The sequence below is a fragment of the Agelaius phoeniceus genome, chromosome 11 (genome assembly GCF_051311805.1).
Source record: "Agelaius phoeniceus isolate bAgePho1 chromosome 11, bAgePho1.hap1, whole genome shotgun sequence".
In the NCBI taxonomy this organism is placed as follows: domain Eukaryota; kingdom Metazoa; phylum Chordata; class Aves; order Passeriformes; family Icteridae; genus Agelaius; species Agelaius phoeniceus.
The window spans coordinates 5,111,479-5,136,010 of record NC_135275.1 but is presented as its reverse complement, the minus strand read 5'-3'; the positions used below and the strand labels follow the sequence as shown (position 1 = coordinate 5,136,010).

The following is a 24,532-nucleotide window of genomic DNA, read 5'->3' as shown; positions in this document are numbered from 1 at the left end:
TTTTGGCTTCTAAATTTTGTTATCCATGGTTATTACATAACCACCAAGAAGTAATACTAATATCAGCATCTTTTTTTCACTTGACTTGCCCCAGGTTTCCCAGGTTTATTGTGAGACCTTAGACATTAAATTAAAACTGGTATTGGAACACCTGCACAGTTTTATTGCTGAGAAGAAAGCGAATACAGAGGGAAAAATATCTGTCTTGTGGTCAATATTTAGTAACAAGAAAAGAAAATGGGATGCTCAAACCAATCAATTTTGTCCATATTTACATGATTTACAGTCTGTGGCAAGGCCTTTCTTCATGAGCTCTTCAGTGAGAGAGAATTCTTTTCCTTTAGCAGTGATGCTTCGCTTCTGTCTCTGCCTTTTCTCTGCTGCTCTGACTCATTCAGCACAAAACAAATTTGTTATTCTTATTTTTTTTTCAATCCACGTGCTGAACCTGCTGTTCTGTTGAGCCATGAAAGGCAATCAAGATTTCAGAGTCTGGGTGTCAAAGCAGACACTTCTGAAAGGAATTTAAGGAGAAGTTTCTAGCAAGTCATTTTGAGATGCTTGGAGGGACAGTTTTCTAACAGCTCCCATCCCTTCTGAAAACCAAGACTTTCTAAAGTATTTCATATCCTGTTCCCAGAATTATTGATCACTTATTAAAACTGTGATCATTTTCCTGGGAATATTATTCAGTTCTTTAATCTGCCTCTATTGAGTCTGTGTCCTGAACTGGGTGGGTGTTGGCAGATACCCAGAAAATAAATGAATAATAAAAAAAGCCATGTAAACACCTTCAGGAAAGAATTAAAGCAGAGTCTCATCAGCTTGGCTGAGGTGCTGCAAGAGAGGAACATTCTGTTACACACAATTCTGACCCAGAAGAGTTATTTTTATGAATATTGGTTTAAAAATCCTTTATCACCATCACTTTCATCAGATCCCAGAGTTTGCAGTAGTTTCTCTCTGTAGAGTGCTGGCATTGTAGTTTGAAAGCTGGGAGGCTGAAGGACTTGCAGTAAGTATTTAATTGATGAGCATTTCCCCTTTTTTTCCCTCTCCTGTTCTGTCTTTGCTTGTGCCACACCATTAATTCTCCAGGTTTGCATCCTGTTTTTCAACCCCCCCTTTAAAAAGGTTTTATAGTAGTGTAGAAACTGGGTTTGGTTTGGTTATTTTGGTTTGGTTTTCATTTTTTTCAATCTGTATTTAAAACATTATAATAAAACTGGCCTTGTGGATTGTGAAGCTCAAGGAGACCCTCAGCAAACTCAGAGGTTTGCTTTCATCCTGAAAATATCCAGAACATTTCAATGTGTCTTCACTGCATCCATTCCAATTTTCCAAAGCTCTCCTCACCAATTTTCTGGCAGCTGTCTTGGTTCTCTCTTCATTTTTCATACATTTGAGCTTCACAGTTGTGGTTGCTCGCTGCTGAAATGAAGACAAAAAGGAAAATTGCAGCAGTTTTTTGCTAAGTGGGTTTAAAAATTTGCTTTGCAGGAGATTTGCTTTAAGCATTCAGTGTGTTCCAGGTAATGTCTTGTTTAAATTGCCATGATTTGCTCCTGGTTTTATGCAAGGAATCAGAACAAAGAGAAAATGACTGCCCAACAGGGTAACACTGAAATGGATTTAAAATAATTGTCCAGCTACAGTAGCTGGAATTTTTAAAGATTATTCTCCTGCATTAGTTACTTCCGAGGACCACTTGGGTGGGCAAGCAGAATAAGAAGAGAGGTTAAGTTAATCAGAATTTATTGGTGGTAAGGACACAGAGTGAGAGACAGCCCTATGAGAAATCCAACAACTAGACCCACAGCTTTCAGAAAACTCAGTTTTGATAAATGCCAGAAAAGCATTCCAGCTGCTGGAACAGAGGGAAGCTGAATCCATGGACCAAGGGAGTGTGAGAAGATTTGTCAGCATGAGATACAATGAATTTTCACCTCCCATTACCAGACAAATACCCAAACTCTAATTGCAGAGCTATCAATCTGTTTAAGTTTTCTTTACATTCAAATATTCCCATCTTCTTTTATTTTCAATTGCTTTTATTGATAAGACTTTTCCAGCTTTGGGAAATCTGCTCCACACTGTGGTTTAGTGGTGCAAGTCATGCTAATTGTTTACACAGTAAATTAAATATTTTTGGGACTAAAATGGAGTTATCCAGGTACAAAGTGCTGTTAGGAACAAGCTTAGCTCACCTTTATGGACCTTACTAAAATATGATTAATTACTCTGTAATTAGCAGATTGTTATACTGTTGCTCTTGAATGAGGCTTATGTTTTCAGTACTTTTTTATAATTTTAGGTCATTGCAACCATCCCAACAAGTAGGCTAAAGTTTTTAAAGGAGGCAGGGAGGCTCACTGAGAAGGAGGAGGTCCCTGAGGAAGAGCTCAATGAAGATGTTGAAGAAATAGATCATGCAGAGAGAGAACTCCGACGTGGACAGATCCTCTGGTTCCGAGGGCTCAACAGAATCCAAACCCAGGTATGCTAAACATAAATGCCCACAAGGTCTAGAAACAGCCAAAGAAATGATTAATGTGAGATCAAGGCAAAACAACATTAAAAGGAAAGCCACGGAGTGTTTGTGTGTGCGATGGCACTGGTTAATTGCTCTCGAAGGAAAAACATGAAAAACAAAATAAGGGAACTGAGCAAAGGGGGTGTGTGCAGCAGAAGAGATAAACTGAAAAGATATAAAGGGATAAAATGCAAAACCAGGGATCTGTGATTTGGGAATACCATGACTGGATGTTCTTTTTCTCCTAGAGTGATGACAGCTCATGAAATTGTGCTGCTTGGCCAACGTCAGCTCGCAGAATGTTATGAAAGCTTTCTAAAATGTATTGCTTGATTTGCTCCAAAAAAAAAAAAAAACATTGTTGCTGCCATTGCTGCACTAACAGAATAATTGAAATTGAGTCTGAAGTATGATGCACAATTTGATTAAAAATATAAATCTGTTCAGTTCTGGCACTGCCACACATCGATCACGATTAAAAGGGATTGATTTTATTTCCCATTAGGTAATGAAAAATGTGGTTCTGGATTTTAGTAGGAATTAAGCAGCCATTAAATATTGAGGTGTAAGAGTTGGCTATTAGGAACGATTCCTGAGAAATATCTCTCCCCAACTTTTGCCAAACACAAAAATCCACGGCATTTTTTAATATACCAGACCTTTGCACTGAATCCTGCTGCTAAATATAGTGCAGGTTAAGGAGCTGTGAAATTTGTCCTGGAGTGCTGAAGAAAATCATGTGAAGTATTTTGCCTTTTCCATTGCAGTGAAGTGTTTCAGTGCACTCAGGTGTGCTCTGCTTGATCTTTCTAAGATCAAGCATTTCTGGCAGCTTGCAGCAGAGAACAGCTATCACCACATCAGATGTGCGTGTTTTACATGAGCCTGACAAGAAAAAGAGGTGAATAATTAAGAAAATGATCTTTTTTTCTTGAAAGAATCTTCTAAAGAACATTTTTGTCTCAGAAGATTTGGGGTTTTTGTATTCATCCGAGATAAACAGCACATTCTGCTTTTTCACATCTACAAATTGATACTTTTTTTTTGGGAGGGGGGAAGATGCAGCCATGAATTTAGAATAAAATGATGGAAAGAAGCCAAATTAGGGCAGTGAGGTCTCTTGGCTGCATCTGCAGAGCATAAAATGTAGAGAGATTAAAAGCTGGGGGAATTCCCAAGGTTCTGTGGTAAGTGATTAAATATGGATCTTCAGCTCTGAGCTTGTGTGTCTTGACTCCATTGAGTCAAGAGCACTCATCACTAGAGAAAATTCAAATTTCAGAAGTGACAAAAAGTTCCCAGGTGCTGGTGATCTTCAGGGAAAAATGACCTCTAAATGTGCATTCTTTTCTCCCTGGTGGCTGTAGGAGGAGTGTTGCCTGTTGGCACTTCTGTCAGGATGTCTTTCTGGTTGGGGTGAGTGTAAAAACCTTCGAGCAGCACAAAGCAAATGACATCCTTCCAGTTCTCTTTCTAGTCTGAGAGGTAGCTTTTAGTTCTGCATCTCTTTGTCCACTTAATTCCCAGAGAAATGATTCTTTTCCACTACTTAAACCCAAATGAACATTAATTATGTCTCTTTGCTAACATCCATCTTGGTTTCCTTTCTGCTCCTAGTTGTAGAAGCACCTCTAGTAGGATGTCTCCCTCCTCTCTGCCAAGAGACCTCTGTGATTTTTCTTCTCATTTTATTTACTCAATGACTTTGATTTTTTTTGCATCCATTTCACATCTGTGGAATGAAAAAAAAATAAAAAAAAATGGACCAACAGATTCCAAAGCAGTGCCCAGGTGTGCAGAGGAGAGTGATGGACTTAGGTCAAGTTTGATCCTTGCTGTGTGTGGGGCCCATCCAGGTGGATTCATTCCCTTATAACACATTTCTCACGGGGCCAGCAAAAGAAGAGCTCCTGGAAAAGATTGGGATGGCTTTAGCATCCCTGGGAGGATTTTTAGGAATCCTCTGCTATCTGATGCACTCCTGGAGACATGGAGGAAGAAGGTAGAGCATCCCCTCATTTTATATCTCTGGGGATGGCAGATTAGGATGAAACTCTGGGCTCAGGACCAGATTGGTCATTCAATCCTAACACCACTTTCCACACTTGTGCTGTAAATTGGATTATTTGTCCTTATTTTCTCTTCAGTCACTCTTGGCCAGGTGGCCCCAGCTCCCAGCAAAGCCCTTCACTGCTGAAACAAAGAACCCACACAGGCTGGGTGTTATTTTCAGACAACCAACCCATCTTCCTTGGAGTGCTCCCTTTTAAACCCATCCAAACTGACAAGAGATTTTGCAGTGTTAAAGACATTTTCTATCTACATCCTCTCTCAAACAGAGGGTTCAACCCAAGGCACCAGAGGAGGGATTTCCACTTGGAATGTTCTGTTTCTGTGAAGACATGCATACATTTACTTAAAAGAAAGGTGTATGAAAAATGCACATAACTAGGCCAGAGACTGGCTATCAACTGATGCTCTTTTTGGCCTCCTTTTGTTCATTTAGATATGAACAAAATATCCAATAGGGAATCTCTGATAAATATCCAGTAGGGAATCTCAGATAAATATCCAACAGGGAATCTCTGATAAATATCCAATAGGGAATCTCAGATAAATATCCAGTAGGGAATCTCAGATAAATATCCAACAGGGAATCTCTGATAAATATCCAATGGAGAATCTCAGATAAATATCCAGTAGGGAATCTCAGATAAATATCCAACAGGGAATCTCTGATAAATATCCAATAGGCAATCTCTGATAAATATCCAATGGAGAATCTCAGATAAATATCCAGTAGGGAATCTCAGATAAATATCCAATAGGGAATCTCTGATAAATATCCAGTAGGGAATCTCTGATAAATATCCAATAGGGAATCTCTGATAAATATCCAGTAGGGAATCTCAGATAAATATCCAATAGGGAATCTCTGATAAATATCCAATAGGGAGTCTCTGATAAATATCCAATAGGGAATGTCTGATAAATATCCAATATGGAATCTCTGATAAATATCCAGTAGGGAATCTCTGATAAATATCCAGTAGGGAATCTCTGATAAATATCCAATAGGAAATCTCTGATAAATATCCAATAGGGAATCTCTGATAAATATCCAACAGGGAATCTCTGATAAATATCCAATAGGGAATCTCAGATAAATATCCAATAGGGAATCTCTGATAAATATCCAGTAGGGAATCTCGGATAAATATCCAATAGGGAGTCTCTAATAAATATCTAATAGGGAATCTCTGATAAATATCCAACAGGGAATCTCAGATAAATATCCAACAGGGAATCTCTGGAGGGATGCGTGCTCCCCTTCTCTGAATGGAAGAGTTTCCTTTCTGGAAAGCTCTCTCAGATGGCCACTGAGTGGTGAAGCTTCACAAATGCCTTATCTTAGAGATGCAAGTTTGAGGAGGATCTAAAATCGCATACAGACAGGATTGCCAACAGTTTTCTGCAATTTTCCCCAAGTTTTTGTTGTCTTGCTCAGAAATTCTTCATTCTGAAGGAAGACAAGAGTGATCACACCCTCTTGGCAGGTCTAAAAGCCTTTGGGAAGTTCACCAGGTTCACCTTCAGGCCAAACTTCATAATCTGAGTTTAAAAAACAGAGAAAAAAAGATGCATCTTACCTCTTTTGATTGTGTACTGAAAGATTCTCCAGTTCCCTCACATCTGAGAATGGAAACATTCTGAAGTGGAGATTCAAAAACTTCTTATGTTTGTCAGAATTTCACACCCCCAGCCTGATTCTTTCCTCTTCTGCTTCATTCATCCTGAAATTCAGTTTGCTTCATCTGCCCCAGGTGGGAAACAACTGCCTGGAATGTTCTGAGAATAAAAGGAAAAGCTGAAAAGGATACAGGTGACAGGGTAACTGCTGCCTAAAGATTGTTCCTCTTCAAAAAACCACAAAGGCTAAAATACTAAAAAATGCTAAAAAACCATACAGAGGTGCTGGACTGCATTATTCACCCTTCATTTTTCATGTAGAAAACATGAAAACTTTTCCTTTGAACCAATTCAAACCTTCCAGCAGTGAAAGTCACTCCTGGCAAGAGGTTCTCAAGTTGGATAAAAAGCCAGCACCTCATTTTAGTGTTTCCATGTAGCTTTTAATATAGAAAACATCATGGTAGCCCCATGAAATTGTTTTATTTCTTACAGAAAGGTGGTTTTTCTTTTTTTTTTTTTTTTTTAACTTTTAAATTAATATTCTGCTTGGAGATTAAGGGAATGATACCTGGGTTCTACTCACATAAATGACAACAGAAATGCTTCTCCAAATCTGTTCTGTGTTAAAAATCAGGAAGAAGTATCTGTTCTGCCAGAACTATTCTGCTACTATCAGAATTTTTTTTTAAATTGCTAATCACTGATATTTCTATTTGCTGTGCACACCTAAAAAATTGGATCTTCTAGAGTATAGAACATAGAGAAAAATGAGACAGGTGTGAATAATGTCAACCTTATGGATAAGCTTCAAATGTAGGACAGTATTTTTCCTCTACCTGAAGGCCTATAATCAAAACATGATTGCATCCTATATTGTGTTGGAAATCTTTTAAACTTATGAATTTTTATTTCCTTTCTCCTCTTTAGCAGCTTGAATTGTTCTAAATAAATGCATTCCTTTGTCATGAAAAGGTTCCATCTCAATTCAAAATGCACTGTTTATTTCCATGAGCTCTTTTCTTCTTTGTGATTTTCTGCTTGGAGAAGATAAAGTTTTGGGCCAAGTTCTTCTCTTCTTTCTTGGCTTCAGGCAGAGCACAGCCCTGTATGTTCAGCTTTTAGCATTCTGGGGAGGTTGTCATCCTCCCACCAGGAATTATATCCATGAACAGCTGGAGTTCATTTCTTCAGGAGAAAAGCAAATTACATGGCTGTAATTCTTCTTCTCTGAAGAAACCATTAAATACAGATCTTCCCTCATCTTTTCACTCTTGTACCAAAAGCTCCCGGTTTGTCAGGAAGGCTTTTGCCCATCTCAGGGTTTAGCACAGAAATATTCATTTCATGCCCTCAGTGAGAGTCTTTAGAGTCTTTTTTTGAATGGTCTCTCTTGAAGAGTGCTCTGTCACCTGGGTTAGACCCTGAGAAGCCAAGATCTGTATTTAATTCTACTTTTGTAGAAGATTCCAGGTGAGTATTTAATGTGCCACATCAGCAGTGGTTTGAGCCGTGTGGTGTTTCCATGAGCCTGAGCTGAGGATCCCCTCGTGCCCTGCCCCATGTGCAAACTCACCTCACATTTTATTTACTGTGATTCACCTTGGATTCCCTGTGAGATTTGCACTGGACATGTAACTCTGCTGCCAAAACCAAAGCTCTCCACCCTTGTGGGGACTGCTGAACACTGCCCAGCCCCGGGTGTGCACAGAGAAATGGCACCGGGGCTCAGACAGAGCAAACCTGGGCTTTGTGGAGGAAAATTCACTGTGATAATTGCACAGCAGTAACCTGGGATCCCTTTTCCAGCTGGCTGTGGTTGATTATTCCCATAAAAACACACAGGAAAATAAAAAATGATGGCCAAAGAAAAGATTAGGAAGGACAAACATCCATATTATTAAAGATGCAGCCCTACAAATTGGTTTATTCCTAAGTGTGACCACAGCAGAAAATCATAAATTCATTCTAGTGCTTCCCCCTTGGAAAATTTAGGAGGATTTTCACCAAGATTTGTGCTGTTTAAATTGATAAAAATGCCACCAATTTACCTCTTTCTAGGCTGGGAATCTCCAGAAATGTGGGTTGTATGGTCTGGTACCAGTGGGTTATTCAAACCAGTGGTTGGTTGAATTCCTCCCGTGGATATTCCCCTGCTTTGTCTGTTGTGGTTGCACTGATGCAACACAAAGGACATTTTGGGGTGTAGGGATTTGTGGGATTTACTCCTGGCTTTCCCTCTGTACCCAGAGCCTGCTTTTTATGGGTTTTTACTGGTGCCAAAGGATGCCTTGAAATACTCAGCTCCGTTTTTAACTCCTCCTCTGTGATGGGGAGGAAAAAGAAGGTGCTCAGGATGGGTCTGTCAAACAGGGAATACAGCAGGCATAAGAAAAGAAGTGGAAAATTGTCATGTTATTTGCTGCAATAGTCAATCCAGTTCCACACCATTTTCTGGGTGCTTTTAATTGTTCTGTATAAAGATAAAATATTAATACTTTTAAATCTCCAGTTACAAAACCCCAACGTTCTTTATCACTATGCTAAATTTTTACAAATTTTCATTACAGAAAAAGTCAGCTAAAATAGTGGAAGAATTATTTTATCAAACTAGTGTACTGGCAACCCTGGGTTTGTAGACAAAATAGAGTCATATATTGAATTTTAAAGTTTTTCTGTTTTGGTTGAGTGTCATCCCCAACCCCATCCCCCAAATTCCAACTGAGTGACTGAATTTTTCTCCCCCTGGAGAGACATAACAGCATAATTTGAATCTCAGTAGGAAAAAAAGAGTGGAGATTAGTTACATCAAGTCTTCCAGCTGATTTTATTTACCTCTAAATAAAACGGTTTAAACTTTAAAAAAAAACCCTGTTATTTCAAATCTTCTACTTGTTTAAAGTGATGCAGCTCCACTGCCTCCTACAGAGCTGCCTCATTTTATCCAGACAGAAAATTTGAATCCTTTCTAAAACCCCTTCCAAGGGGGCACTTGGATTCCAGCTGGAGTAGAAGCGCGCGCACGGTTGATTTGTTGTTTTTCATGATTATTCCTGTCACTTATGCAACTGTGTCCGTACTTTAAGCAACTTGTCTCGTTCTTTCCTCCGTTACAGATCGAAGTAGTCAATACTTTCAAGAGTGGCACTTCCTTTCAGGGGGCTCTCAGGAGACAGTCCTCCGTCACAAGCCAGACCCAGGATGTAACCAATATTTCTAGCCCTAGTCACGTATCGTTATCCAATGCTCTTTCCTCTCCTACCAGCACCTCTGCTGCTGCGGCTGGGCGTGAGTGTGAATTCTTACTGCACCCGACCCTCAGAGATGCCAACTTAGCCAGAGTCGCCTCAGACTCAGCTCCTGTGCCCCTGCCCAGGCTCTGCTCCCACTTCACTCAGCTCCAAAGCCCGGGACATGGTTGCTTTGTGTACAGTAGATGCTCCCCAGGAGTTGCTCTCTCTTTGTCTCTTTGCTAACTCGCAGTGGGGACAGGAATTTAGGGTAATTTTTTACCCATTGGGAGGAGATTTTAATTTTGTTTGAGGGCTCCCTGTTAGGTTATATTTTCTATTGTTTCTAAACTACAGACTTTTAATGATTCTAAAGCTTTTTCAGATATCAGAGCATTCTGTGACCGTGGTCACAGGGGTCCCAGGATGAGGGAAGAGATGAGGATCTGACTCCATGGTTCAGAAGGCTTGATTTATTATTTTATGATATATATTATATTAAAACTATACTAAAAGAATAGAAGGCTAGCTAAGAATAGAAAAAGAAGAAATAACAAAGGCTTGTGGCTCAGAGAGTCTGAGCCAGCTGACTGTGATTGGCCATTAATTAGAAACAACCACATGAGCCCAATCCCAGCTGCACCTGTTGCATTCCACAGCAGCAGATAACCATTGGTTACAGTTTGTTCCTGAGGCCTCTCAGCTTCTCAGGAGGAAAAACCCTAAAGAAAAGATTTTTCATAAAAGATGTCTGTGACACCATTCCACCAGGAAAACTCTCTGTGACTAGTCCAGGAAAGACATGGAAACGAATGAACAAGAAACAGGAAATCTAGTTTATGATGCCAGGCTTAAACTTTACATGAAAGATGAAAGACTTCTTTAAGTTTATTCCCTCTATCTTAGATATATTTTAGATATATTAGATATATAGATATAGTTTTAGATATATTAGATATATAGAAATAGTTCTAGATATATCATCTCTGTCTTAGCTTTAGATTTCTTCTCTCTGTCCTAGTTAGATTTAGATTTATTATCTCTGTCTTATTTAGATGTAGATTTATTCTATCTTATTTAGATTTATTATCTCTTATTTAGATGTAGATTTTTTATCTCTAAATTCACTGGCAGGAGAGCATTGAAGCAGGAGGGACCTAGACAAGTTAAAGGACAGTGTTGAAACAACAAGATTGGTGAGGTAACTAATTTTTTTAGAAGAAAAGATTTCTGAATCCTAACATCCTGGGACAATTTGCTTTAAGATGCAAAATATCTACTGAAGAAGTACTGAAGTGAAAGAAAAATCTTTGAGGCAGCTGATAAGGAAGGGCTTCAGTAACAGAATAATTCCAGTTGCTCAGAAAGATCTAACTCTTGTTTCTAGATTTTTATTTATTCAGGACTGTGAGCAGCTCTTTTATTACAGCATTAAAAGAATATTTAAATGTGTAGAACTCAGTTTACAAGCCTGTCACACATTTCAGAAGCTAATTGGGTATATTCCTTATACAGGTTTTAGTAGTTGGCCAAACAGAGAAGAAACTGCTCTTATCTGTCTGGCCAGCAGAGAAAGGGAAGGAAGGCAGACAGAGAAAAGGCAGACAAGAGAAGGGGGTGAAATTCCAGAACTCCTGCAGGAAAAAGGAAGCTTGACCTTTCCATCCTGTTTGAGTGCAAACCCCCTCAGTATTTGCACACCAGACATTCAGACATGACTTTTATAGCAGCAATTAAAATCTTATTGAACAATCACAAATAGTCTTAGAAGTATTTGTTGAACAGACAGATCTTTGAAGGGTATTTTTGCTTTTTTCATGTCTGGTTGATTGGTTTTTTAAAGTGTTTTCATGCAAGAGCAGAGCCAAAGTTTTGTTGGATTTAAAGGGGCAACTTCATTTTTTGCTAAAGCTATTTAGGCTCCAACTTTGGCAGTTGCAGAAAAATCTTGGAGATTTTTCTATATTTTCCTATTTTTGTCTTGGGAAGTTTGGCCTGAGAAGTTTCACCCCAACAGCCCCAACTACTCCAGAGCAGGAGCAGCGGAAATGAAGCCATGGAGGTTCCTGAGCCCAGGTTCCCTCATTTCCACACTGAGCAGGGCACAAAACCCCAAAATCCCAAAGCAGCTTTTCATGCAGGGAATGATTGCCTGGGATGGAATTTCTCCATTTGAGCAGGAAACTGGGAGCTGCTCATTGTGCTGTGCTAAATGTTTCCTTCACATGCTGGAGCCAGCACTCTAGGAGGAAAGATCTAATAAAATTTAAATAGACAATTTATCTTCCCTCTCTACTCTCCACTGCAGCAAAGCAAGAATTGGATGTTATTGTGTCTTAACAAGGGCCTCACTCGTTTATGGGCTGAAGTTAATTAATAGGAGAGAGCAGAATCTGCTCCAGCCTTTGTCACCTTGCATTTGGAGAGATAAAACAGGTGTCCAGAGCTCCTCGTGGTTATAGCCACGTTTCTTCTCCAAAATAAAAGCCAGTGAGTGATTTGTTAAACTTCCCAGAGATAAGGATCTCTATAGCAGAGGGCAATTAGAGATTGGGATTTTAAAGTGCTTATTCTGGACTTGTTGGTGTTTTATGACCACAGCAGAATGTCTGCTGATATTAAATCAGAAATTGTAACACTTAGGGAAAGTTTGGATTTATTCATACAAAGACACAAATTTATGAATGGCAGTGAAAAAACCACCATCAAGTGAAACCCCAAATGGTTTTATTTTTAAATGGGGTATTTACAGTGGGTTGCCCAAATTCAAGAACCTGTAAAACTTTTCCTAATCCAAATTTCATAGAAATGGGGGATGGTTTTGTGAATTGGCATTATTTGAGGAAATCCCAGCTGCAAAATGCTCACCTAGGGCTGCTCTCCAGCTCTGTGCTTAAAATGTGTGTGGGCACACAGGACTGGCTGCTTTCCTCTGAGCTGCTCAGAACAGCTCAAACCCCATTTTCTTCTTCCTATGGGGTGGAGGGAATAATGGGATAATTGTACTTCTGATTTTGAAGCCTTTCCCAGTCCTCAGGATTGTTAAAAATATATGTAAATATATTATGGGGAGTATCAAGGGAAAACCTTGAGAGTATAGGAGGGAAACAGGGTCTAGTTCTTGAAACTTGCTCAGGATGTTGCAACAATTGGGATATTTCAGGTGGCATTTTGGGTGCCCAAAGTGGAGAGAGTCAGATATCAATAAATACTTAATTAAAAATTAGGAATCACATGATGCTCTATTGATATGTCAGTCTAATTTAACAGAGCATTTATGCAGCTCTTTACTAATTGTCTAACTAATTTTTAATACAAAGTTCATTGTGACACCTTACCAATCTGTGAGATGTCTCCTGCAGGTTTATAGTAAAATTTTGGATTTTTTTTTTTTTAATGGAATGTTTTTCTAGTATTTTTGAGCAAACTCATGTTTGATTCAGAGCTAAGTGCTTGCTTAAAGAGAAATCTGCCTGTGGAATGCACCCACCCCTAGAGTGGTTTGTGGAACAGGTCAGCAAGTTATTACATGTAATTAGCAGCTATTTACAAATATGGCCCATTCAGAGATGTGGAATCCCTTAATTAAAAGCAGTTTGTACAAGGGAATATTTGATACAATATTAAAATTTCCCTAGTGAGCCATCAGGGTGTTATTTGTAATAACAAAGTACAAATTGCTGGATGTCACCATTAGTGGATGCCAGTGAGGTCTGTGAGTCTCATATCTCTTTTGAAAGACATTGCAGCTTTAAACAGAGCAAAAATCCCTGCAAATTAAAACTTGGCATTTTGTTTATTCTGATCAAATGATGAAATTCATTTAAATGCACACTAAATATGTGCACCTGTTTAATATGCAAACCTTTAAGCTACCAAAAATGAAAATATGGGGAAGTTAGCTAGGTGGTCTCAGATCTTCTCAGACACAGATTTACACACACAAACTTCCATCATTTGAAAGCTCTGCCACTGCAGATTTAAGGGTGGGTTCAGGTACAACCTTTGCTGGATTTGAGTTTTATATACATTTCTATCTATGTTTTATTTGGGAGGGGGGATACCCCAGAACCTTGGGGAAGTGGAGCATCTTTTTTTTTTCCTTTTGAAGCTCAGAATTAGTACCACCAAAAATTATCTTGTGCTTAAAATTGAGTATGTGATTAAAGCTTTTACCACTAGATTTTTTAGTTAGGTAGAGGGTGAGAATATCTAACTGTACACAAAGTAAACAAGTCTTTATCCTACTCTGTGTATTCCTGGTTCTCAGATATTCCTGTTAGCAATAGGTAACCCCTGCAAAAGAACACAGTTGCAGATTTTCCAAGACAGACACACATTTAATATTCCTTTGTACTTGCTCTTCCCCTCATTCTCATATGGAGCTCATGCTCTTCCCAAGTGGAATTAATCAGGAACTGCAGGTCCCTGAAACCAATCTTTCTTTCAGAAAATATTCTAATTTTTAAGTTTAGGGAGCATTGGGGAAACAACAAACAAACCAAACCAAACCCCAGCAAAAGAGACCTCCCAGAGTTCCTTTTTCTTGGTTCTGATGAGAATTGTCTTGTCAGAGGTTTTTAGAAGTGAATCTTTAAATCAATCACTTGAAGCTTTTTACTACATGAACCCCAGCAGCAGTGGCCTCAAAGGACACACTTGTGTGGTGAGACAGGAGAAAACACAGTCAGGACTCCAAATTTTATAGAATGAGTTAAAGCCTCACCAATCAACCACAAAATGCTCTCAGAGGTATTTGCATACAAATCTCAGAAGGTTTTTTTGGCTTTTTCTGTCTGGTTGATTGGTTGGCTGGTTTTTAAGAAGTGTCTTTGTGCAAGAGCAGAGCAGGGCACCCTTAAGGCTGGATTTGTGCTCTGCCTCACTTGGAGGGGCCACAGCCTCCAGAACTGGGGCTTCACCTGCTGGGCAAGAGAACCTTTCCCATTCCCCTTTAATCAAAGAATGGTTCTGAGATGTGCCAGAACATGTCCTGTGTTGAACATTCAGCATTTGCTGGGGGTGGCACGAGGGCAGGAACAGGAAATAATTCAGAATTCAGTTAAAACTTGAGGTAAAGTCTTGTTTGGATGGAATTTTTTCATGAAGAAAAATGGGAACTCATTTCTTTTAAAGAAATCATCTATTTTAATAAATATTGAGGCAAAGATGGAGATGTCACCCCGGGCTTTGTTGAGGCCACGAGCATCTGCAAATTGTGTCACACCCACGTGAGGCACTCAGCAAGCTCAGCTCCAGAGGCTCTCACAGCCCATTTCCCAAGAGAGCATCTTAAAGAGTCCATTTAACTGTTTGCAAGCTGTTGTGGATGAAGAGCTTTTATATTTCGTACATATTTAATTTTCTATGAAAGAAATAATTCAGAATTCAGAGTTAAAACTTGAGGTAAAGTCTTGTTTGGATGGAATTTTTTTCATGAAGAAAAATGGGAACTCATTTCTTTTAAAGAAATCATCTATTTTAATAAATGTTGAGGGAAAGATTGCTGCTCAATATTGATCTACATTCAGATCACAGACCATGCCCAGTGGGCAATTTCTGTACAGGAAGGTTTAACCATCACAGGAGGAAATGGAACAAGCAGAACTTCAATCAAACCCACAGCTAAAATTATGTTTCTAAAAGTTGCACCATTGAACCAGAGACTGGGGTTCCGTACTAAAGCCTGGGGCTTCCCACTGGCTGTGACCAAGGTTTCACAAAACCCTCCTGGGATATGCAAAAAATCAAAATCAACTCCTGGATCTCCTCCCTGAAGGATAATTAAGCAAATTTTGAGCCTAAATATAAACCCAAGGCCTCAAGTGGAGATGTGCCATGGCAGGAAGGGTTAGATCCTAAAGCATGAACAGGTTCTTTTAAAGGCTTGTGTGAATTATTTAGATCTGATACAAAAATGTTCCAACTCCATAATTTTGCAGTGTTCCTGCTGTGGAAAGTGGAAGCCCTGCACAGGGCTCTGCTCTTTTGCTCTAAATACAGTGGAATTCAGCCCTCTTGGAAATGAGAACCAGGCCTGTGTGGGTGCTCTGCTTTCCTTGCTGCCCCTGGTTTGAATTTTGAGCAGCACTTGCAGGATTTGCTGCATCTTTATGTGGGAAGAGAGTAGCACAGATAATGTTATGCATCTGTTTCACTCGTTAAAGCAGAAAACTAGAATTTCTAAGTTTTATACATGTTTTTTTAACTTTATATTTGAATTTGCTCAACTTCTGCATCCTAGTCCCCAGAATAGATGAGGCACAACACTTACAGGTGACCCCAATTCAAGCAGCATCTCCTGTGGAGACCTAATCTGATTGTACTCACCTAAAACTGGGAGGATTCAAAAAGAAATCCCAATATACTGAAGATGTTTTCTATTTCAAAGCTTTCCATATGCAACCTTTCCATAGTTCTAGACCAATCTCCTTTACCTTTGCACAGTTTAGTCTTGACCTAGAATAGTCTCAGTTACACCTAAGAGTTGGCATCTCTTTGCAAAATTGACCTCTTGTTTACAATTTTATACTAATCACCTTACTGACCTTTCAGTATTGAATTTATTTGCTGTTGCAGTGCCCTACTCTCTACTGTCTGAATATTAAATGTGTTTGTTTTCCCAGAGGGCTAGAGAACATTGGACAAAAGGGTTCAGCAGGAGAGAGTGAAATAAAAAGAGGTTGTGAGTCTTTAACCTTGAGCCTGAAATGAATGTGAACCAAACTCCAGATACTTGGCTTAGATGAAGCCAGGTAAACATTCGAGTATAAGCCCACACACTACCAACCAGAACACAGCTCTTGGTGCTTACCAGGCTTTGCAGATTTTGCCTAGATGGTTGTACTTAGGACTGACATTCTGAATATCACCTTTTTCTTCTGATGGGAAAAAAAAAATTGTAGTATCTAAAATTCTATTTCTTTTTTTTTTTTCTTTTTTTTTTTTCTTGCCTGATGCAGTATAATAAATCTGACTTTCAAGGTGGGATGAAGCTGAAGAGTTTTTTTCTGTTACAGCTCCAGAGAAGAAAGAAGTGGAAACTTATAGCAATGTCAAAAATGTCCTGAAGTGTTGTCCCTGCAGTCTTTTGTTAAAAGCAGTTCATTTTTTTCTGTTGTCTCCATTACTGTGAGAAAAGGGAGCTGTATCTCACTGTTTGTCTTCCCTTGGCATTGTCAGTCTCATAAAGAAACACCATTACATGAACTCTACATAGTTCATACTAAACCAACACTTCCCAGGTTCTATCCATCATGGATGTCCCTGCTTTTCCATGCTTTTACAGCCATAAAAACATCCCAAGTTCATCTGCTTTATTTTATCTTCAAAAAAAAACCTGGCTGGGCTTTGTTTCAGCAGAGCCCCCAAATATTTTGACACCAGATATTACCTCAAATCTTGAATTTAAAAGAATTTGTTGCTGTTGGGCCATGTAACTCTGGGTAACTCATATTTTTAAATCTGGGAGTTGTATCAGCTATAATAGGTAAATTAAATATTGTAGTATTATGGTAGAGAAATTAAAATGCCGCCTTTATATGCAACAAACACTCTGCCTTTGTTTCTACTAAGTTTTGTCCCTGAAAGCAATAATTTGATCTATTGGGGGACAGGCTTGAAGGAGATTTTGAATTTTATTGCAATGCAGGAATTCTGCCACTGAATTACATGTAACATTAAAAAACAAAAAGGTTTTCTTCTGGATGCCAAGCTCAGTATGCAAAATTTAAAGTTGAAGAGGAAGTTTCTTCTAAAGTGAAAAATCAATGGAAAACTAATATACATCTCTGTAGAGAGATTTAAAGTGAAATTATGGGTTTCTACAGCTCCCTTGTGAAGAAAACTCTTTAGAAATGTAATTTGATTTATTGTCAGCTTGAGGGACTTGCCCAGTTTGGCCCTTCCATTACCATTGCCTTCAGAAGGTGAATTAGCTCAGGTGTCAGCAGAGCTGAAGCAGTTCCAAGCGAGTATTTCCAGTGCAAACCAGTGTGAACAAGTAGAAGCCATTCTAGAAACATCTCGATGTTCTTACAAGACCCAAACAGTCCAGGCCAAAAATTTTGCCACACACCTTCACCCAAAGTGAGAGGCTGCAGTTCTATCTTCAGACCATGCAGCTCAAAGTCATTATTGCTCCCCTGCAATGGCTCATTAATTAATTAATTAATTCCAGAGTCACTGCAGAGCCCCAATTCAGGTCATGGCAGGCACGTTAGCAGAGCTGCCTGTCAAACACAGCTGGAATCTGCAGTTTGCCCTGCACTGACTAGGGGCTGGGAATTAAATCCAAAAGAGATGCCAAATGTTGGTTTTAAAGCAATACAGATGCTTTTCCCACTGTGGGACGTGGAGCTTACAAATTGACATCAGTTCCTGCCCTGCTAAATCATGGAGACCTAAATATATTTTGTGTGATGAAGAAAAGCTTTCCTTTCTTTGGATCCTGCTGGATCTGTTCAGGATAATATCAAACCCTTTTATTTAAGTAAAAATTGACCTTCACCATAAAGATCCAGCTGGCAAATAGAACCTAAGTCTGTGCCATAAGGAGTGGCTGTTCCCAAGATAACAGAATTATCTTGTTAATTGATAAGCTCTAGCATCCAGCTGCAGCTGAAGAGGTGACTGGTATTTGTGTTTAGAAAGCAGAAATAATGGGGAGATTTGCAGAAATGTCACCTCATCAGCCCATGTTATAAAGTACCCAGGGTACAAAAAGTTTCCTGATTTAAACTAGGGCAATATGGGGATGTGGTTTTAAGGCTGCCTCAACAGTCATACCATTTTGTTCCTCATTTAGGCTAATTACTCTGCACTTTAAAAGACAAGCTAGGAGGGTACAGATAGTGAAGGGATTTGTCACCTTTTCTGGCTTTAGCAATGCAGACCAATCCCTTACCCCACTCTGCTGACTCTGCAGAGCCCTCACACAGCTCAGATTCAGCTCTGATAAACCCCTGGTTTTTAATTCCAGGAGCTCTCTTAGGTACACTGTATGATTGCAGTGGGTGAAACTGCTTTGAAATGCATTTGTTGATATTTTTTTTTTTGTGCAAGACAATCTTCCCTCTTGCACCTCTGCCAACCTAACGTGTTCTCACACCCCAAGGTCTGGCTGAGCCGTTCTGTGCCACTCCAATCCTCTCACCTGGAGCATAAGCAGTCACATGAGCTACTTTTTGTGCTGTGCCCTGCTGTTACCAAATGTACCTGTGGAGGGAAGGGAGAGTACTTGGGCTGACCCAATGATCTCAACATGGCAGGACTTCAGCTGTTAGGATTTTTACAAGATGGCGAATATCCAAATTTAGAGAGCATAAACAAGGACCGAGATCAAAGAGAAAAAAACCAAAACCAAACCAAGTCAGCCTCCTCCTCAAACAGGCTGAAATTCTGTACAGCTTGGCCAGCTCCAAGCATGGGATCAGCTGGACCCCACAGCTGGACCCCTGTGGCCCTGTGCCATTACTGAAGTGCAGTCTGCCAAGGCAAAGAGGAATTAAAGCTTTCCAAAGCAGTGGTGTATCAGGCCAACCAACAATGTGCAGCATATTTACATGTAAAAAGATCCACATGCCAACCACCAAACCATTTCAAACGTGTGTGGAGAAGCTTTCACAGTACCTGCTTGCACCTTTTCTGCCTCTGCCTGTGTTTTAGTCTCCCCCCTGAGAAATGCTCAAGGTTTGCTCATGGACTACATGGAAGTAGAGGGATAGAACTCATACTTAGTCATGAAACATTTGCCAACAGATCACGTTTTGCCATTCTGTTTTTTCCTCTCTGCCCCTCCACCCCCTTCCAAAAAGTTCTGTTTTTTTCAGCAGTAACCCAGCACAACCCTTCACTTCTTTTGAGAACTGGTAGGTCCCTGGGACTAGAGAGCATCCCTCCCTTTGCCCACCCACAGAGGACGTAGCATCCCCACTCTTGCTCTACTCCTCCCATTTCCTACTGGGAACACAGTGGGCACCATCCTTGAGAATCGCTGGGCTGAGTCTTGAGTTGATTTTCACCTCTGTTCTTCCTGCCAGGTGGTTTCTGGCATTAGGTGGCCCCTGGCCCAGGTCACTGACCTGCTTTAAAGACTGCAGAAATGGCATAAATCATGTGGCTTTCAGCATTTAACTGCACGACCGAGACACCAAATCCAAACAGCTCACTGTTAACAACGGGACTCAATTCAACCCAACAACCAATCCATCATTTTATTACATGTTCTTCTATTTATTAACAAGCTGAATGGCTAGAACAGTGGGTCTATACTCGAGTGTTTACCTCACATCTGCATGAAGGACAAATAAAAGTTGGTTCAACGATACTATGTTCACATTATCCAGGCTTCCAAGTGTAGTTGTTGTGTGCAAGTTATCTCTGTTCATGTGGAAACTGTGATTTTTATTTTTTTTTTCCCCCTGTGGTAGCATGATTGCGCTTAGTACTTTGTCTGCTTGGCTTTTTGTGCTCTTGGCTGCATCCATTTAGATTTTGCTTTAAAACATTGATATTCTAGTTTTTACACTTGGCTCCTGTGTGTGTCTCATACGTACCCATCCAACCGTGTCCGTGTTCCGTGCTTTTCTGTTTGTGAAGTGTGATATGTTATGTGTAATGGTTTTTTTAACAACAATACAAAAGAGACTTTTTAATTTGAAAAAAGCCTTTCTACTTACTCACTGCAAAAACAAAAAAAAAAAACTATCAACATGCATGGTTTGACATTTGCATTACAATTAACATGGCTTGTCTTTTACTAGGGATGTACCACACGAGTGGACCTTGGCTTTCTTTAACCACTCCTCCCCATCAGTTCTTTGATGGCTTTAAACCTTGGTTTATTTTAATATTGCAGTTGGTACAGACATTCAAAATGCACATAACTGAGCCACTCGTTTATGCATATAACATCCAGAGACTTTGGACTCCAGCTGCCTGCACTGCCCTAACCATGTGCTACATTTTTCACCAAGTGTTCTCTGCCCCGCTGTGCCCTGGGGAGGTGCCCTCTGACAGCCCTTTCCTTTTCTCCCCCCAGATCCGCGTCGTGAAGGCATTCCGTAGCTCTCTCTATGAAGGTTTAGAAAAACCAGAATCTAGAACCTCTATTCACAACTTTATGACTCATCCTGAATTTAGGATAGAAGATTCCCAGCCCCACATCCCACTCATTGATGACACAGACCTAGAAGAAGACCCTGCTCTCAAGAAAAACTCGAGTCCACCGTCCTCGCTCAACAAGAACAACAGTGCTATCGACAGTGGAATCAATCTTACAACGGATACAAGTAAATCAGCTACCTCTTCTAGTCCAGGAAGCCCAATACATAGCCTGGAGACATCACTTTAGCTGAAAAGGTCACTGCAAAAAGGAAAAAAAAAAAAAAAAAGAAATATAAAAAGTTAAAGTAAAATAAAATAAGAAACCCCACAGCAACCGAGATATATAAATATATATATTAAAAACATTGCTGGCTGAAAAGCTGTTTGAACTCTTATTCACTCTGAGACAAGTGAATGAATTGTTGATCACAATGGTTTTGGGGAAAGAATGAATGGCTGATTTACATACCCCCTGTTCCCTTTCAGAAAAACAAAAACAAAAAAAAATCCTCCTGCATGAATGTACTGTACACTGCTGGCCCTTCTTTCTCTCTTTTTGTTTGTTTTTATTTCCTTTTTGGTTTTTTTTCTTTGGGTTTTTTTTTGTTGTTTTTTTCCTCCTTAAGCAGGAACTGCAGAGGACTTCTTTCTGAGGCTATTTATCCAATTCACTGGTCTGTGAGTTTTTGAAATGCTTGTGTGGCATGGACTCAATTGTATAGATTAATTTAAATAACTTTTTTGAAGTTGCAAAGCTTAACTTGCACAGTAGATTTGCACCAGTTGGACAGAGGAACTTAAACATTTATGAGACTATATATAGAGATATATACATATAAGTATATAGATAATTAATTATATATATGTATATATCTATCTATATATATATAGTTATATATATATAAAGTTTCTTTGTTGGCATGTTGCCTTGTTTCTGCTCAAATTGCTCTGACTATTTTAACTTATTTATGTCCTAAAAAAGAATGTAATTTGTTTACAAACCTGTAGATAATATCCTTAACTATTTGTAGGGTTAAGAAAGCACTTCCTGCCGAAGTAGTATAAAAATGGCTCAGCTCAGCTCATTGAAAATGTCTGTACTCTCGCACCCTGGATATTTTATTACAACCGTGCTCTGATTTCTGCCTGATTTCCTTTTTGGGTTGTTATTTTGGTCTTTTTTTTTTTTTTTTTTTTGTTTTGTTAATAATGTAGATACTGCTAGTAAATAACAAAAGAAGCCAAAATATAACACATTGGATGTAGCATTGTGATCCTATATACAGGGAGGTAAACCAGGCTTCCTTTGTTTCAAATAAAAATCAAAATGATCAGGTTCTCTCCTTTTTTTTTTTCCTTCCTTCCCTCTGATGATCTGCTTGAACTCCTTTTGGTGCAACATACAATAATGGAGGCTATTTCATTCTTCAGACATACAGCAATGGCTTCGGAAACTATTTTTAGAGAGACATTAAATGAGTTTATAATTTAAAATAAGTTATATTTGGTTTGTCTATATGGAGATAAAAGAAATGTTAAAATCTTGTGATATACTGTGTTAATCCTTTTCAATTAGTACTTTAGGCATTTATTTCCTTCTTATTTGCAAAGTATGGGCTGTTGGCATTTTGGATGAAAATCACTGTAGGTTGTTGCTTTGATTTTTTTTAAAAAGAAAAATATAATTTCTGCACTATTAGGACTGAACAAATCTTTATGAATTGTGTATTGAGATGTGCTTTGTGTGATTTTTTTTAATCAAGCTTGTGTTCCTGCAGTAACACAGTAATACATTATTTTACCTTCAGCTTTCTCCCAAGAAAGCTGCTTTGAAAACCTGCAGTATGGAAGGCGAAAAACATTTTTCAAGATGGTAACAGCCCTCGAAACGTAAAAATTATGAGCTTATACAATTGCTATGTCAACCACTTGAATGCTAAGCACTTTGTGGATCACAGATTTTTCATAACTAATTTTTGTATTTAATATAAAGTTTGCTTGGAGACTTTTCAGCATATGATTTTTTCCATAACTGTACAGTGCAAAAAGACATTTGGAATTCCACAATCGATTATGCCAGGCGTGTTGGGACAAAACACCCTCCAACCATCTCGATCCGTTGAGTTGTTAAGGTGTTTTTTTCTGGTTGGCTCCATAACAGTGGTGCATCTCTGCAGTCACAGCAGCTTAACCAAGCCAGAACTCTCCAAACCAAGCTTAGACCCATGGCCAAACTGCAGACTGATGTTTTCAGGGTGCATCAGGACCCTCAGCCAGGTAAAGCTGTGAGCAGCTTCCCTTGCCAGCTGCGGGATTCTGGGCTGGGAGCTCTGCTGGCTGTGCCTCGTGGCCAGCCCCAGGGGCAGGCAGGGTGCCCGGGGCAGCAGTGGCACCTGGCAGGAGCCCCAGGGGCAGGCAGGGTGCCCAGGGCGGCAGTGGCACCAGCAGGAGCCCCAGCTGTGCCCCAGCAGCCAGGGCAGGAGCCCCAGCTGTGCCCCAGCAGCCAGGGCAGGAGCCCCAGCTGTGCCCCAGCCCAGGCAGGAAGGTGCTCTGGAACTGGGGACACCCATGGGCTCCCTGGGGCCAGAAGACAAAAGTGGTATCTGTATTTACAGGGAAGCCTCTAGCTTTGGACTTGAACATCTACAGAAGCTATTAATACTGGAACAGTTTCTTTTCAGCATCTTAACACACTGACTGTTTGCCTTTTTGTTTTCCAACACTCTTCATGGTTTTTTCTCGGTTCCGTTTTTGGTTTTTTTTTTTTTAATTATTTTGGAATTTTTTCCTGTAGGAGTACCCCTCCCTAAGGTACCATTTGCAGACTTGAAAACTGTTATAAGAAAATGAACACTGCATTCTGTGTATATATAGTAAAACATATATAAACTGAGATGCATAGAAAACTTGGGCTTTTGTGAGCAGAGACTGTGCTTTATGTATATGATAAATGATAGACTTTTTTTTTTTTTTAAAGCAGAATAGCTATGACCTTTCAACTACAAGTCGTGCATCACAATTCCTTTCTTTTATTGCTTGACCTCTCTGTGATGGGAACAATGGATCAAAAACCAAAATGATCAGTTTGTTAAAATTCCCTGCAATATATAAATGCTCGCTCTCTACGTACTGTACTTAGCAGCATGAGATTTGTGGACAACAATACAGTGGTACATTGGCAATCCATCCCACTAGGGGTTATTAATATATGTTCATTCATCTGTTTTTATGAATTTTTTTATCTAGACAATAATTGTAAATAAAGAACTTACTCTGTCTGTTCATTTAATACTATGCAAAAGGTTATGCTTTCTATTGTTATTCTTATTCCTACAGTGTGATGCTGGAATGTTTGTGGTTTCAAAAAAAAAACAAACAAAAAAGACAAAAGTAAGTAAAATATGTGATGTAAATTATTTTATAGTTTGAAACAAAATGATAAAGATTTACTCTTGCTGCTTTCTGTCTAATAGATCTCTCTTGGCAGGAGCACAAGTGGAAAATTTAAAGAAATAAATTCACAAAGCAGCATGAACAATAATGGTCTGAATGTACCAGCTTTCTTTATTCTCACCTGAACTCCCGAGGTGCCGCTCTGGATTCCTGCTGGGATGTTTGGATGGATGCACATCTGGACTGGCAGTGAGGACTCTGCTCCCCAGGCACTCTTGGCTTTCCTTGCCCCAGGGGCTGAGCAGCCCCCAGGGTTTCATTCCTGCCTGGGCTGGGAAGCCTGGAGGTGGGAATGCTCCTGGCAATGCTGCAGGAGCCAAACCATGAAGTGAATTTGCTTAGGGAACAACAATCTCAATCTTGGCCCTAGGAACAGCAGCTCTCTAGGGCTGTCATTGATGGCTTTTCCTGTCATTCATGACAGCTCTGCACTTACACTGATTTTTTTTCAGCTCTTTCTCCCTCTGTCAGAGTGAGAAAAATGAACTTGGAATTTTTAGAACTGGGGAGTGCATCAGGA

At 39.5% G+C, this 24,532-nt stretch overlaps 1 protein-coding gene across 15 annotated transcripts in view; it reads left to right on the top strand.

Annotated features, from left to right (window-relative positions):
- The window catches only part of ATP2B2 (ATPase plasma membrane Ca2+ transporting 2), a 415,395-nt gene extending 391,295 nt beyond the window's left edge, over positions 1-24,100 (top strand). For 10 of the 15 annotated variants that reach the window (XM_077184637.1, XM_077184646.1, XM_077184638.1 and 7 more), the window contains 2 exons: positions 2,315-2,497; positions 20,495-24,100. In XM_077184637.1, coding sequence (XP_077040752.1) covers positions 2,315-2,497; positions 20,495-20,806 — 495 coding nt within the window. In that variant the 3' untranslated portion in view covers positions 20,807-24,100. Of the gene's footprint in view, positions 1-2,314; positions 2,498-9,339; positions 9,512-16,079; positions 16,136-20,494 lie in introns of all 15 variants that reach the window. The other 5 variants (XM_077184647.1, XM_077184649.1, XM_077184648.1 and 2 more) reach the window with 4 other exon arrangements.
- Positions 24,101-24,532: the final 432 nt, after the last annotated feature.